The sequence below is a fragment of the Lagopus muta genome, chromosome 18 (genome assembly GCF_023343835.1).
Source record: "Lagopus muta isolate bLagMut1 chromosome 18, bLagMut1 primary, whole genome shotgun sequence".
NCBI lineage: Eukaryota > Metazoa > Chordata > Aves > Galliformes > Phasianidae > Lagopus > Lagopus muta.
This window is the reverse complement of record NC_064450.1, coordinates 8757158-8771271: the sequence shown is the minus strand read 5'-3', so window position 1 is coordinate 8771271 and position 14114 is coordinate 8757158. Positions and strand designations below refer to the sequence as shown.

General features: G+C 40.8%; 1 protein-coding gene across 1 annotated transcript; it reads right to left on the bottom strand.

The window, feature by feature from the left end:
* Positions 1–8429: 8429 nt before the first annotated feature.
* Positions 8430–14098, bottom strand: C18H17orf67 (chromosome 18 C17orf67 homolog). The gene is made up of 4 exons (XM_048965134.1): positions 13980–14098; positions 13238–13338; positions 10365–10504; positions 8430–8850 (listed from the first exon to the last, which is right to left on the bottom strand). Exons 1-3 carry the CDS (start codon positions 14032–14034, stop codon positions 10388–10390), a joined length of 273 nt encoding a protein of 90 aa, XP_048821091.1. The 5' UTR covers positions 14035–14098; the 3' UTR covers positions 8430–8850; positions 10365–10387.
* Between the last annotated feature and the right edge of the window lie 16 nt (positions 14099–14114).

Sequence of the window (14114 nt, the reverse complement as noted above, 5' to 3'; positions counted from 1 at the left end):
TGCTGGCCTCACCTGATTCAATCACACCACAACCAAAGGTCTTCTGTTTCCAGCCCTAACTCCCTAACTCCTGCCAGAAAGCGTAATTCCTTTTTTTTCTCCCCTTGAGTAGGCACTGAAGCTGGAAGCAAAGACATTTCTGTCTCATCAGAGCAGGAGAGAATATCTGTTCCAAAATGCTTTTGAAATAGGCACACATTTTGAAATGCACATCAAACTTTATGACACTTCTTTTAGAATAGTGGATTCTATTTTTCTTACATAAACCTTGGTGGAGCAATTTTCCATGTCCGCACACACGCAGACTGCCTTCTTCTGGGTTTGGGGAGACTGGGTGCCCATTAATTGAGTGGCACACACACTTCTTTAATGTGAGCTTGCATTTTTGGATGCATTACATCTTCAATTTTAGCTTCAGGTCCTTTTGAAACTGTAACTGTAAATAAGAACATGCCATTTATGGAGCTTTTCAGTTAAATGAAAACTCTTACTGCTAATTTAAGCCAAATTAAGGTATTTTATTTGTGCTCAGATCACGCAGTCCCTTATTCCACCCTCAAAATCTAAGGAGATCAGAGGTGATGTATTTATAGTTCCTGAGTACCTCAGGCCAGTAACAATCAAAGCAGCGGCACGCAGTGTTTGTGTGATAGCACAGGAGATCAGCAGAGGTTTGTGGGCAGTGACATCTGGTCACGATGCAAATGCAGCAAACGATGTCAGAATGCTAACGTTATGGTAAATGCTGAGCTAGATTTTCAGTAACCACGACAATAGTTTGCAGCCTAACCCTGTCACAGCTGGGTGAGTACAGCCACTGCAGTCTAAAATCAGTCCGTTTGCCTGCAGAACGTGTCACCACGTTGCGTGGGGAGATGTTTGAACTCTGCTTGCCATAGTAGGACTTGAGTTTTAGCAGAGAATCTTAGGCATTTCAGGAAATGAAATTAAAACAGAGAAAGGGAAATTACCAGCAACAGCACAAGCTGGTACACAGCTAGGATCCTTGTGGTCCTTTTCCACCGATAGTGTTCTGTGAGCATCCCTTTCAAAACAGAGTTAGCAGAGGAGCAAAGAGAATAAATGAGAGATACATGGGCTTAAATTTGAGCAACAGATAAGGAAAAAGTACCTTTGGTGTCATTTCATTTATTTCCTTGTCTTGTTTAATTTCAAGAGTCATGTTCTAAAAGAACTGAGATAATCCAATTCAATCTTAAAGCTTCAGGTGGGAACAGGAAGGTTTTCTGACTCTAGAGATCATTGTAAACTATTGCACACACGAGCTATTCTGTACTCAGGTTGGGCTGGACAGCTGTATCTGTTGCAGCCACACACGATGAGTTCTGCAGGCACACACTAACAAATAAATACATTGGCTTACTGGTGGGATTTGGGTTGTTGACTCTATTTTTGTGGCTGTTCACTTTGCCGAAAATCATTGTATTGAAGTGCCTCTTAAGAAATACTTTTAGCTCTCTAAGCCATATTAATATTTAAACTGTTTTCCTCCAGCAGTGCAACAGCTGTGCAGTATGAAATAGAAAACATTTTTCTCCCTTTCCCTGAGCAGCTCTAAAGCATCAAATGGTAAATAGGGAAGAAGGAGGGGAAAAAATAAAAAAGAAAGATTTTGCTTCTGCTACGGCTCTTATCTAAACCAGCAGATATCGACCGTCTGCCAAATCCCCTCCAGAGCTATAGATTTGTGTTAACAAAACTTGATGTAACGCTGAAATGCACCAAATATTCAGGACTCAAAAACAAATTACTCTGGGCAGACAGTGTTCTCAAAAACTTCAGATTCTGCATCTGGAGTGCTGAAATGCATTCAGATCCATTCACAGCTTAAATGTAAGCTTAGTTACTATAACTTAAACTACATAAAAAAAATCTGTGTCCATACATATTTGTATAAACATAAACATCAAGCATAAATATAAATCTACTTCATTTATTACTTTGTTTCGCTCTTGCTTTGATATGAAGTTTGTTGTAGATGTGCTGTCTATGAGACTGCAGTTATGGTTTTCACAGCTGAAGAATGTGTGGCCAGCAGGGCTGCCTGCATCCAGCCACAGCCTGCCATGCTGTCCCACTGCCTGCAGCCCAGCCCTCCTTCACAGCGCCCAGAAATATCAGCACTGGAAAAAACAGGGAATGTCACAAGCCTTGGAAGTAGGAGATGGCTGGTAGCAGTTCAGTCCATCCCAGACAGTGCCCTTAATGACAGCCTGCTGGCCCCTTCCGTGTTAGCAAGGAAGTGAGTATATTTACGAGTTACCAAAACTGTATTTAGTGACAACAGAAGAAAATATTTGAGTACCACGCACCGTAGCAACTTCACTCCTGTGGAAGGTTGGAATTCACTGGATGACTTCCATGGGTGAGATGTACTCATGATTTACAGAATGAAGCCCTGGATATTTATTTTCTAATTATATCTACAGTGATTTATTTTTCAAGCCTAAGGTCTCTGATTATTTTGAATTGTGGTATTTTTGCTGTCTGAGAGTTTCCTCTGCTTTGACCTACTTGAAATGTGATTCATACAATGTTGCAGTATGGCCGTAGCCTAAAATAGTAGTAGATAGTATAGAATAATGCAGTGATTGCAGTGTAAAAGAACTTGACTAGAAACAAACCAGATTTACAGCTGCACAGGATTGTCATGAACAGTATTCCTTACATAGCACTTGGCCACAGGTCTAGCTGGTGTGCGAATGAGTATGAATCCTGAAACCCTTGTTTGCTGTGCAGATGTCCATCCTCATTTAACCTTGATCACCTGTCCATTGATTCCAAGAAGATTCTGCTTTGTGAACGTAACATTTTGAAAGGTATTTTTTAAGTCATGGCAGTTGTAGAAAGGCGTGGATTCCAACACATCTGACTCGGAGTAGTGCTCCTTGATGGTTTGGGATGCTGCACGAATGGTAAATATATCTGCAGGCTCAGTAAATACTCAGTGGCATGTAACTAAGGTATAAAGGAGTAAATTTTGTACAGGTTGGCCACAGATGCCTTGTCATTTCCTAAATTAAAGAGTCTTCCATTGGACCTATAAATTTATCATAATAGTATCCTTCCACGACTACAGAAACAGCTAATCTGTGTGTGCCATGGCACTAATAAACTGAGGATAAAACTATTTTTGTTGCTGCTCTTGTTGCTGTTGCTTAGTGTTAGTTTTCCTCTTGCACAGTTGTATTTTCCAGAACCTTTATCAGATTCTTTGTGAGGAAAAAAAGTGCCCTGCTAATTACATATAGGTTTGTACAGCATGTCTTGATAATGGGAGCATAGCAGTAGGATGTAAACCCTTCTTGTCCTGTTGGTAGATCACCAGCACTGCTCCAAAAGCTTCGTTGCTTCCCAGCACAGTCTGATCTAAAGTAATGGAGTTGAAGGCCATGCTGTTGGACTGAATTTCAGAGCCCTGAATCTTTGTGCATCTGAGATAAAACTTGTACCGCTCTACCAGAAAAAGGAGGGAGAGCTCTGCTCTTCTGCCAGAAAAAGGGAGGCCAAACCATGTGCTGCAAAGGGTCTGCAACATCCTAGACAGGATTTATTTGTACAGGAAAGTTTTGTTAATGCTCTATGATGAGAGCATGAAGATTTTCCCTCCCTAGAGTTCCAGGGACACCACCTGCCTCTCCAGGTATTTCTGAGCAAAGATGCTGCAGAACTTCATTGGGGTTGGGTGTTCTTCACCCTTTGATGTTCAAAGTACTGGGAGTAAGTGCCTCAGCATAAAAATAGCCATGCTGGTGCTACACAATTACTGTTCCAGCATAACTGTTGAAGATAATTTTTGATAAAATGCAGTTACAATTTTTTAGGCTTCAGGGCCATCCATAATCAATGAAAAGAAACGGGCCCCAGTAGAATGCCTGTTCTGAGAACCTACTTCAGGATGACATGAATCCTGACCTAGAACAAGCAGGTCAGTCCTATCCTTGCTCATTATAATTTTAAGCATGCTTTATTTGTACCTGATCCATTCCTATTACTGCTAAGACTTAGCTTTCATGCTTGCCTCTTTTTCTACACACAGCAAGCCCTGATTGAGTAAATCACCTGTGACTGATCACCCCCAGACCCCGGTGAGGTTAGAGCCATCTTATGGATACTGCTTGGTGCATTTTCTTCTGAACAGGGAGTAGCATCGTTCTGCACTTCAACCCATCATTCTGCAGTTGAAGCTGTGCCTCATTCTGCAGCTCAACAGAGGCTGTGAGAACCCTCAGGAATAGGGCTTTCTCTCTTAGGCTTGTTTTTGGCCAAGAGTGAAACTGTCCTACCAAAACACGAACAGTCTGCTAGGTGAATTGAATAAATCATCTATACTAGGCCTATAATCTCAAATAACCAGGACAGACTCTTATCCTGCAAGTAATTATGTGTCAATAATTCTTCTCATCTGCTTAAGGTATATTGCTGACCATGAAACTATTCCTGTGCAGTCTACAGGAAGCATACAGAGGCGTATCCTGATTGCACTGGGCTCTGTTGGTGTCCAGGCATTCTGTGGGCTGGATTCTGGTCTCATTTTTATAGGCAGATAATCTGAGTCCCACCAAGACAGCTCGAGGGCAAAGCTCTAAGCCAACTATATTCTGAACATTTGGAGCACGTTGCTGAATACATTTTTGGAGCCACTCACTGGTTTCTCTTTATTCTGAAAAATCCAAAATTAAGCAACATTATGCCCCTCTTGCTCTGTCTTGGGTCGAAGATCTCCTGTGTTTAAGGTTGGCTCACTCAGATGAATAGTTACATGTAGGATTCTCATGTTGTATGATTGTGCAAAAAGATTAATGTCTAAATGAATCCTTAGAGCCAAATACCCTCAAATCTGGAAAAACTGTACTTCAGCTGGCCAACAGTCATTGAAATGTCCTGGAACAAAAAAAAGAAAACAAAAATGAAAGCAGGAAGTACTGAGATGAGCTTAGGATTTGGAGTAGCACTGATGATTCAGGCTTTTGGTTTCGCCTCAAGCCTGCACTGCACTGGATTGAATATTTGCTAGAATAAGGGTGGTTGTATGAGCTCCAAGTTCATTAAAGCTTTTCTGCTTTTTACTGTTATTCACTTTAGTGCACATCTCTCCTCCCAGACCTGAAAAAGGATTAAAATGCCAGAAAGGAGACATATCGCTCAGCAATTCTAATCACATACCAGAAATCTCAAGACATACGGTTCTCACAAGATTTTCTACCCTTTGTAGGCCATAAAAGGCTCAGATAACCTTCTGATGTCCAATCTGATCTCTTTAGTCATTTAAAAATTGTTTTTTTTTACTGAGAAACTAAGCTAGATTCCTACTGCAGTGATTGCATTCGATCAATCCAATTTCCCCCCAGTTTCAGAATTTGTTTTTGTATTCCTTCATTAAGACAGAGAAACAGAAGCCTTCATTCCAAACCAGATTCTGACATGCAAAACAAGGCTCTAACTAGTTGTAAAACAAAAAGAAAAAAGAGAAAAAGAAGGTTTTGCAGGGAAGCATTTTCATACACACGATTTGATTTGAGGTTGTCATCTGCATTTGCTGTCCTTCACTCCTTCATGTTCACATTTCAGAAATACTGGAGGGAAGCAGTTCTGTCATTGTAGATAGAAGAGTATACTGACCTGTTTGGCCTCCATGTATCATCTAAACTACAAACAGACAAATTGCATTTTGCATTCTGTGTTACCTTCACCACTGTCAAAGTGGATTTTGAGTGAAGGAAGTGATTGATTTGCTTTCAGTGGCATTTCTGGGAATTCCAGTCTTAGTAATTAAGTACCTCTGATGCATGTTCTCTGAAAGGCAAGGCAGTCTGCTAGAAATAAACCATGAGTTGAACTGCCACGTTGTTAGTGGCAATATGATAGCTACTTCATGTCGTATTGATCAGGTTTTTGAGTAAGTCTTTCCATCTCAGCCTTGCTGAAGAAAGCAATGCATTCCAAACTCACAGCCTTTTCTTCTCCCTGAATTGTTGCATACTTAAATTACAGTTGATATTATTTATCCACCCTGTTTATAGAGGGGTGATACATTTCAGACACAGACTCTGGGCACAGACTGATTTTTCAGTGCTGGTTTGTACAGCACCTAACACATAGTCTCCTAAGCTACTAGAGATAATAAATGTTGCAAGATAATGTCATGCCACAAAGGGAGATGCTGTTACCATGCAGTGAGTCTGCAGCTTTCAGTCTGGGGCTACTGAAGGCTGATCAAATGGGATCCACTCTGCGAGTGAAGAACTTCTGCCAGGGCACAGAACCCATCCCACTGTCTGTGTTTGAATCAGTCCCACACCTCTAGCATGTGAAACTTTCAAACATTTCCTTCTATGATGTAACGGGGTGCACCCACATAAGCAGGCAGATACTGCATTAAGATCCACATCCACTGCAATCTTGGATCCAAAGGGGAAAAATAATAGCCGTTTTCTAAAGGTCTCCTTTTCTCCTACTTAGGGGTGACTTTTAATTTCAGTCATCTGAGCTGAATATTTTGAGAAAAGAAGTTAAAAAAAAACAACACAACAGGAGAGGAGAAGGAGGGATGCGAAAATATTTTGGGACAAACGTCCGCTGTGGGCTGCGGTGCAGTTTGTATGCGGAAACACTGGCATCTAGTGGTCAGTTCTTCACATGAGAGGTGACAATGTTAGCAGGCGCAGTGAATGCGGAACAGGCAGTGATTAAAGCTAATGGCACCTCTATCTTTCTTAGGTGAAAGATCTTCCCAAGTCTTGCAGTTCTTTTCTGTAAAAGCATTTGAAAATCGGCTGTTCTGCCACCTTTCCCATCTCCAGCATACAGCTTGCAGAACACTTCTTTATTTTTCTTTATATTAAGCCCTCTGTGGCTGTCCTGTTCAGTTCTATTGGCCTACTGTTGCACAGATCATCAAAAACCTTCACCCAGTGGGAAAGCTAATGGTTTGCATGCATGTATGGTTTGCATGCATGTACTGAAGTCTATCATTTTCCTCTAGATTTTAGACATGGGCAAAAATAAACCCCTAACTGCTCCCAGAATGTACTTGTTCAACTTCAGATGTCTGTGAGCAGAGCGTGCCTCTAAAGGAAATATCTGTATAGAGGAAGAGAACAAAATCAAAGTGAAGGACTTCGGAAAAAGCTTAATTACATCATTTCTGTAGATAGCACTAAATATAATGTTTCTGCAGTGTTCACCTTTTATGCTGAAAAAGGTAAGAGTTTTTTCAGAGTCTAAAAAGCCTGAAGTACTCATATTCTTGCCTTCTTTCTCTTTAGACTGCAGTGTTTGCCAGTGCTGAGCAAACTTCCAATACTCTGCTGTACTCTGCTGGCCCTCTTCTTCTTTGGCACTCTCTCAGCTGGGTTAAAGGGTGCTTCTCTGTTTTACTTGCAGGGCACAAAAATTATTTTGTATGAATGGAAGACGTGGCTTCTTGAATCAGTTTGCATTAGGATTAGCTCCGTGTTACTGAGGTAGACCTAGCAGCTCCCACTTAACCCCACTAATTATCTAACCTGTGACTGGATGTAAGTAAGTAGGAGTCCTGTTATTTCAGAGACGTACTTAAATTTCAGTGGGGGGAAATTGGCACAACTGGGATCACTGTGATTTTTTTAATTAAGCAAGAGAAATCAGAGCCAAGGTTTCATCCAGAGACATGAAGAGTATTATGAATGGAGGCAGTAGCAACCTCATTGCACTTTGTCACACTCCCAGATTTAATCTGTGATTCTATCTTGACTGCTGGGGACAGTAAGCCTTTGATGCTTTGAGATTTAAATTATTTCCATGGAGTCATCCAAGGGAGTCATCTTACTGGAAGGAAAGTGTATTAGCACTGTTGTGCTATTTGAGCCTAATAAATGCTCTGATGATGCAGTAATGTTATCTTCATCAGATTGCTTTTAATTTAGCTACCCGTCATTAGGGTCTCAGTGTGACTGCAGTGAAGCTAAGCTGTTAGCTGAGTCTGTCCATAACTAATTCTATTGCTGTTACAAATCATAACTGTTAGGTCAGAGCAGTTGAGACTTTTCTCATGGTGTTCAGCAGATATCATCTGTTTACCATCTAATTGTACAAGATATTCTGTACCAAGCCATGAGTTAGAAAGGCACACGGGCAGAAGGGGGATGGCTGGATACATGTGGCTGATCTGAGAATGAAAAGGAGTGGGAAAAGATTTGCTGTGAAACCACAGAGTGATTAGACTGCCCCTTCCCTCCCACCTGCTGAACGTAGAAAGTCCTCACACTGAAATGCTTGCAATGCAAAAAGAAATCACTTTGCAATCCTGAGCCTCACTTCCAGTAATCTATTTTAGCATATATTGTCAAAGCAGAACAGAATCGTCTGAAGATGGATTTGAATTAAGCATTTATTATGAAACTATACACAAAGTGCTCATCAAGTGATTGAACATAGATCAGCGTTGCATAAATGTTGTGTCTTCATATGATGTTATTTAAGCTACAAAACTACAATTAACATTTCCTCCAAAGTCCATTTAAGTTCCATTTACTTCAGACAGTCTAAAGCTGTCCTCTTAGAAAGCATCCTCTAGACTCATTAGTGATTTATTCTTGCCTGTAGCTCAGAACTTGGAGGAAAGTCTTTATTTATTCATGCATGCAGTCACTATTTCCTTTACAGGTGGAAAATGTATATTGGTCTATAATATGGCTGGCTACCTATGTTTGGAAGTTTTGCCATAGCACAAGGATTGTAATTATTGCAAAGAGATTCAGCTCCACAAGGAGCACACAGCCAATGCAGTAATAATCTTGTCCTCAGCACAGTCACACTATGTATCTTCTTCCACAGCCATGAAGAGATCTGCAGGGAAAAAGAAGGAAAATATACTTAAAACACATGGAGAAATTGGCCAGAATAATAACATACAAAAGGCTTCAAATCTTTTAAGCACTTTTCTAACATTAATTCTTCACCTCACTGTGAGCAGGATAGAAGTGAGCCAGCTTTCAGCTGTGTCTCAGCTGGAAAGGCTTTTTGAAATCTGCCCACTTACCTCCCAGGGCTCAGGTCTGGGAATCCTGTGGTTTTGTTTTTAAATAAGTTGCAGACCTTTGGCTTACTGTGGATTAGCATAGCTCCATTGAAGTCTGCCCCAGTATCCAGGTTTTCAAAGGCATTTAGATGCACACAGGTACAGATAGATGCCTAGCGTAATTTTAAGCAGATGAACTTTCTAACTTTCAAATCGCACCAGCCCTGACAGATGTCATCTTTGTATTTTACTGCTTAAATGCTTTTGAAGGTATGCTCCTGAATCTGCAGTTTTTATGGTAAGAAGTTGATTGTGAGTGATACAGCATTGTCATTATGGTGGGAACAAGCTTATCCCAGCTGAGAAATCGCATGTCTGTTTGAAGAATGTAAGCTGGAAGGCTTATCCTGTTATATAGAGATATATAGATACACAGATACAGATATACAGGATATACAAATGTAGGTGTCTTCTCTTTCAGTGTCACAAACAGCCACTAAGAATTAGAAAAGTTTAGGATTAATCCTTATACTTTATAAGTTTATATCTGTCTTCCCCCAAAACATCTTCAGTTTGTGAAGTTTGTGTATCTGCAGACAAAACACACAAGGAAAAAGGAAAGCATGACTGCAAAACAACCCCAGTGTTCTGTTGGGATGTGGCATATTGTTACCAGTTGGATTATGAGTAATGCTTACTTTCTGGGCTGTGCTTCAGACTATATTTTCCCACTGAACATTATGATGTATATGATAAGCGGAGGCAAGAAAGAAAATATTCTGTCTATTACACTGATGTTGAAAATCACAAACAGAACTAATAACCCATGCAAATGCTCTGTGTTAATGCTTACCAGCACGTGTACTAAGCAGAAAGTTCCATTTAAAAAATCAGCACTTAGCAAATTGCTGCAGCTGAGGTGCTGCAGAACAGCCTCCGCTCCTAGCAGGTCAGACTGCATCTCAAATACCTCAGGGTGCAGACTGAGGTTCATCCTGCCACAGCCCTTACTGAAAGTTAAGTGAGTACGAGACTTTAAACAGACGCACTGGAAATGGAGCACAAGCGGACAGGAAAGAAACAGGAGCAATATCAAGCAAAGTTAATAAGCATGTTATGCAGTTACCAACTTATATTCATACAGCAGTGTATAATCAAATGGTTTACTAACCTGAACAGAACTACAGGGACACAGTTGGTGCCACTGCCCTGTTCCACTGCCAGACACATTTCAGCATAAGGTGCCTCTCAAGCCACTAGTTCTTTCCCTCCTCTTCTGGCTTGTGGCTCTACTTTTTATTCTAAATAGGAAATATGCACTGTAGAAGAAATGGATACATACCAGTCACAGGGTAGGCGAGACCATTAGATTGGATGGACTAAATCCCGGTTGCAGTGCGGCAAGCAGTGTGGGTTCAACCAGTGTTCCAGGAACTGCTCTTCTGATCTCTGCTCCAAGCGCTGGAGATAAAGCATGTGCTCCTACTTGAAGACAAGAAGGCGTAATTTAATTATGCAACCACTCAGACCTGATGTCAGGCCAATGAACCAGGTCAATTTTACAGCTTGCACAAGGACAATTAACTTACCTCTGAAAATTATCAAATGTAATGAAATGGGATTTCTAGTCAGTTTGTCATAACGCAGCAATACTTAATGATTGGTGTCAGCCAGACTAGTAAAGGTGTTGGGCAAGAATTTTGTAAAAATACTCATAATTAAAGAATTCTGCATACACGTATTTTATTGGCATATCTGCACAGAAGCCTCTTTGGTCCTTGGGTTACAAAAGGAATCTCAGAGGCAGGCTTGTTGTAGCCTCTTTTGACAATCGATTAGATCAGATCTGTGGCAGTACCCTGCAGGGTTCCAGTAACCACTTTGCATCAGTGCTGACTGCTGGTGTGTAAAATATAAATAATACGAATTAGAGGGTTTGCAACAAGTTGTCGAACTGAATGAGTCATGTGCCAAAAACTCGACCTCCATTAGGAAGAAGGTTTGCTTTTAAACAGTTACAGTGCTAATGCATGTGGGTTTACAAGCCTAGGGAGAGAGAGGGATTTTTTCAGACAGATAGCCCATTGCTCAGCACACTGGGTAATGCAGCAACTGAAGCTGTAGCATAAACTCAATGCACAAGCCAAGCATTCCTGCTGTTATCCAGTTCTCTGCTTTCTGAACTGCCCAGAGGGCGGTGCAGGATGGCAGCAGGAAGCAGGAGCATCCTGCCTCTCGCTGTGCTCTGTGCTCCTCACAGTGCAAAGTGCCCTGGCTCCAGTCCCTCAGTGGGGCTGCGTCATGGACTTGCAGAGAACAGGACTGTATGACTGGAAAGATTCTACATGATGGAAAGCAGCGCCTTGGTTAAAGTAAGATTGAAGTGTGTTGATAACATGAACGACATTTTAAAATAATCAAAGCTGGCAGATCTCGCTGTCTGTAACTGGATGGCTTTTTTTAGTAAAACAGCACTGTGGAAGTCAAACTGTGTCACAAAGAATTGCAAATTAAATTCCTCAGCTCAGCATGAGCTGGCCTCAACAAACAGCTTGTGCTTAAAAAGGCTGAACTGAGGCAGGTTCATCTCAGCATTAATTTCATTCCGCTACAAAGAATCCATACAAAATCAATTTTTCTCTTTGAGTCTGGGGTAGAATTGTGCACAGGGATACAGCAGCCGTGCCCCTTCATGCACAACTGAAAATCTCCACGTTCCACGTGGGAGGAGGGATGGATTGTTTTATTGAAGGATATTTTCTACTGAAAACCTTGACTTTCAGTGAGCAAAACAAATACCCTTACATTTGGGTTTTCTTACAGAGAAGCGTTTGCAAAGTGGCCAGGGCAGAGCAGCAGAGATCAGTAATCAAATGCTTCTCTAGCCCTAGCTCATTTCACTTCCTGTAACACAGAGTTTAACTCGATCTCACTCTCCTGCTGTTTGATTTTATATTTAAGATATTTACTACATAATGTATGTATAATTCATGGTGTTATATGGAGCATTAGCGTGGTTGGGATGTGTTCCCACCAATCGTCAACAACTGCAAAGCACCTTCAACAACAGCATGGAAACCAGCCCAACCCTGAAGCGTGCACCCTTTGGTTTCTTGGTGCTGTCATACAGTCGTAATTGTTCAAGATTGTTAACAAGCATGGTGCAATAGTTTTGTGACAGCTTTGGTTTGTTGTGGCTGTCAGAGTTGACAAATAAGTGTGTGTGTTGGAAGTGGTGTGTGGTCAGGACTGCCAGGTGGATTCTTTTTGGCTGGGATACAATAAGCATTAGAAAGAGAAAACCACTAGCTGTCTCCACGAGCCTGGCACGCATTGAGCTCAGCCTTACAAGGTAGGTAGTGCTCTTTGTGCCTATGGAGTTCAGAAGTGTCCAGCACCTTGCTAAACTGAGCCCCTGTACTCCTCATATATGCACAATCTATTGTGTTCTTTCTGGATTCTGTGGCTTTTGCCTCTTCAGAGCCATATAATTTTAGCTCGGTTTATTTACCTTGGAACAAAGTAGGTACTAATTTTAAAATACCTTAAGTAATACTCAAGAAGTGCAGAACTGTATGTTAGATCTTCTTGAAGCATGCAAAACAGAAGGTTCCTAATTCTTTCATGTTCCTTTTGTTGTAATTTGGGTTAGAGATCAATAAATGTAAATATTACACACGAAAAGAATGCTGCTGCATTAAGCTAGCAGCAAATCTCTACAATGTCATATACTGCTGTAGCAGTCATAAAAAAGCAAATGAAAGTAAGTGAATTAAAAGCTGGTGCAGAGCTGCCTCAACCTCCACACTGACCACTGACACCTGCACCTCCTTTCTGCCTTGAGTGCAGAACGTGCTGGAAGCAGAAGACATTTCCTGTTATTTCATTTCTCAGGAACAACCTGATGAACTCCACATTTCTATAAATGAAAAGCCACTGCTTCTCAATAATCTAACCCGCATTTGTGATACATAATTTCTGCACTGTACATGTCCTGAGCAGTGTTCAGCACTTACAAAATGCTACCTGACACGAACTGAAGGAATGCAACAGAGTTTTTTAATATTTCACAGAAGAACTCGGCTGCTTAAGTAGGTGATATCCATAACTTACTCTCTGGAATTTTACCTGTACAGATCTAATATTAAGCACTCCCCCCTCCCTATTTATTTTTTTGTTAATAAATGCAATGTAAAAGTAAATGCCATAAATCACCCTCATTGGCTCATCGGGGAAACCAGCTTTTCTTTGTCTGTCTTCACGACGAGTTCTCAGAATCTGTTTGGCTTCTTTCTCAGCCAAAATTGGTGAAGCGTCTACGGATGGAAAAGCAGCAGCTAGTTATGAAATTACCATGAAGTTAATGTTTTATCTGTCAGTTGTAAAAAGAAATGTCTCCAAACTTTATTTTTGTCTATATACAAAGTGTTCTTTCATTACAGCCCCCTCCCAGGGGATACTGCATTCCAGGAGATACGAGTGGAATTTTAAACCATTTTTATACTTGTGCTTTCTATAGTCTGGTCCTACCAGCATGTAACAAATCCTACATATTAATGTTACTGCCTAAACTGAACAAATACAACAGCACCATCTAATCACTAATGTTAGTAACTCTTCCGATTCTTTTCTGTTTCGCTTTACTTTTCAAGATTATTTCTCTATGTAAAGCAAAGGAGAGTTTGGTGAAATAATATTAAAATTATAAGCTCGTAAAATAGTGTTTTGGTTTCAGAATAAATGACTGCAGTGTGCACTCAGAGAGTAAAACATCTGATACAATAGCTCACTTGTTCCAAGTCAGATCATGGAACGCCTGCAATGTATAAAAAGTTAAGTATTAAAACTGAAATATGAAGATCCTAAAATACAAAGCACTAATATTATGACAATGTGTTCTGCATCTCTTACTCCGTAATCACATCCATGCACGGGTTTATTTTATATAGACTCCTACCTGCAAAGGCGGTCATGAGGGCCAGGAGGAAGATAAACACAAGCAACTGCTTCATTCTGATTCTGCTTTCTCTCAGCCTGTTCCAGTCTGAGCAGTGCTGACGGAGGCACGAGCCTATTTGAAGTAGCTACGTCA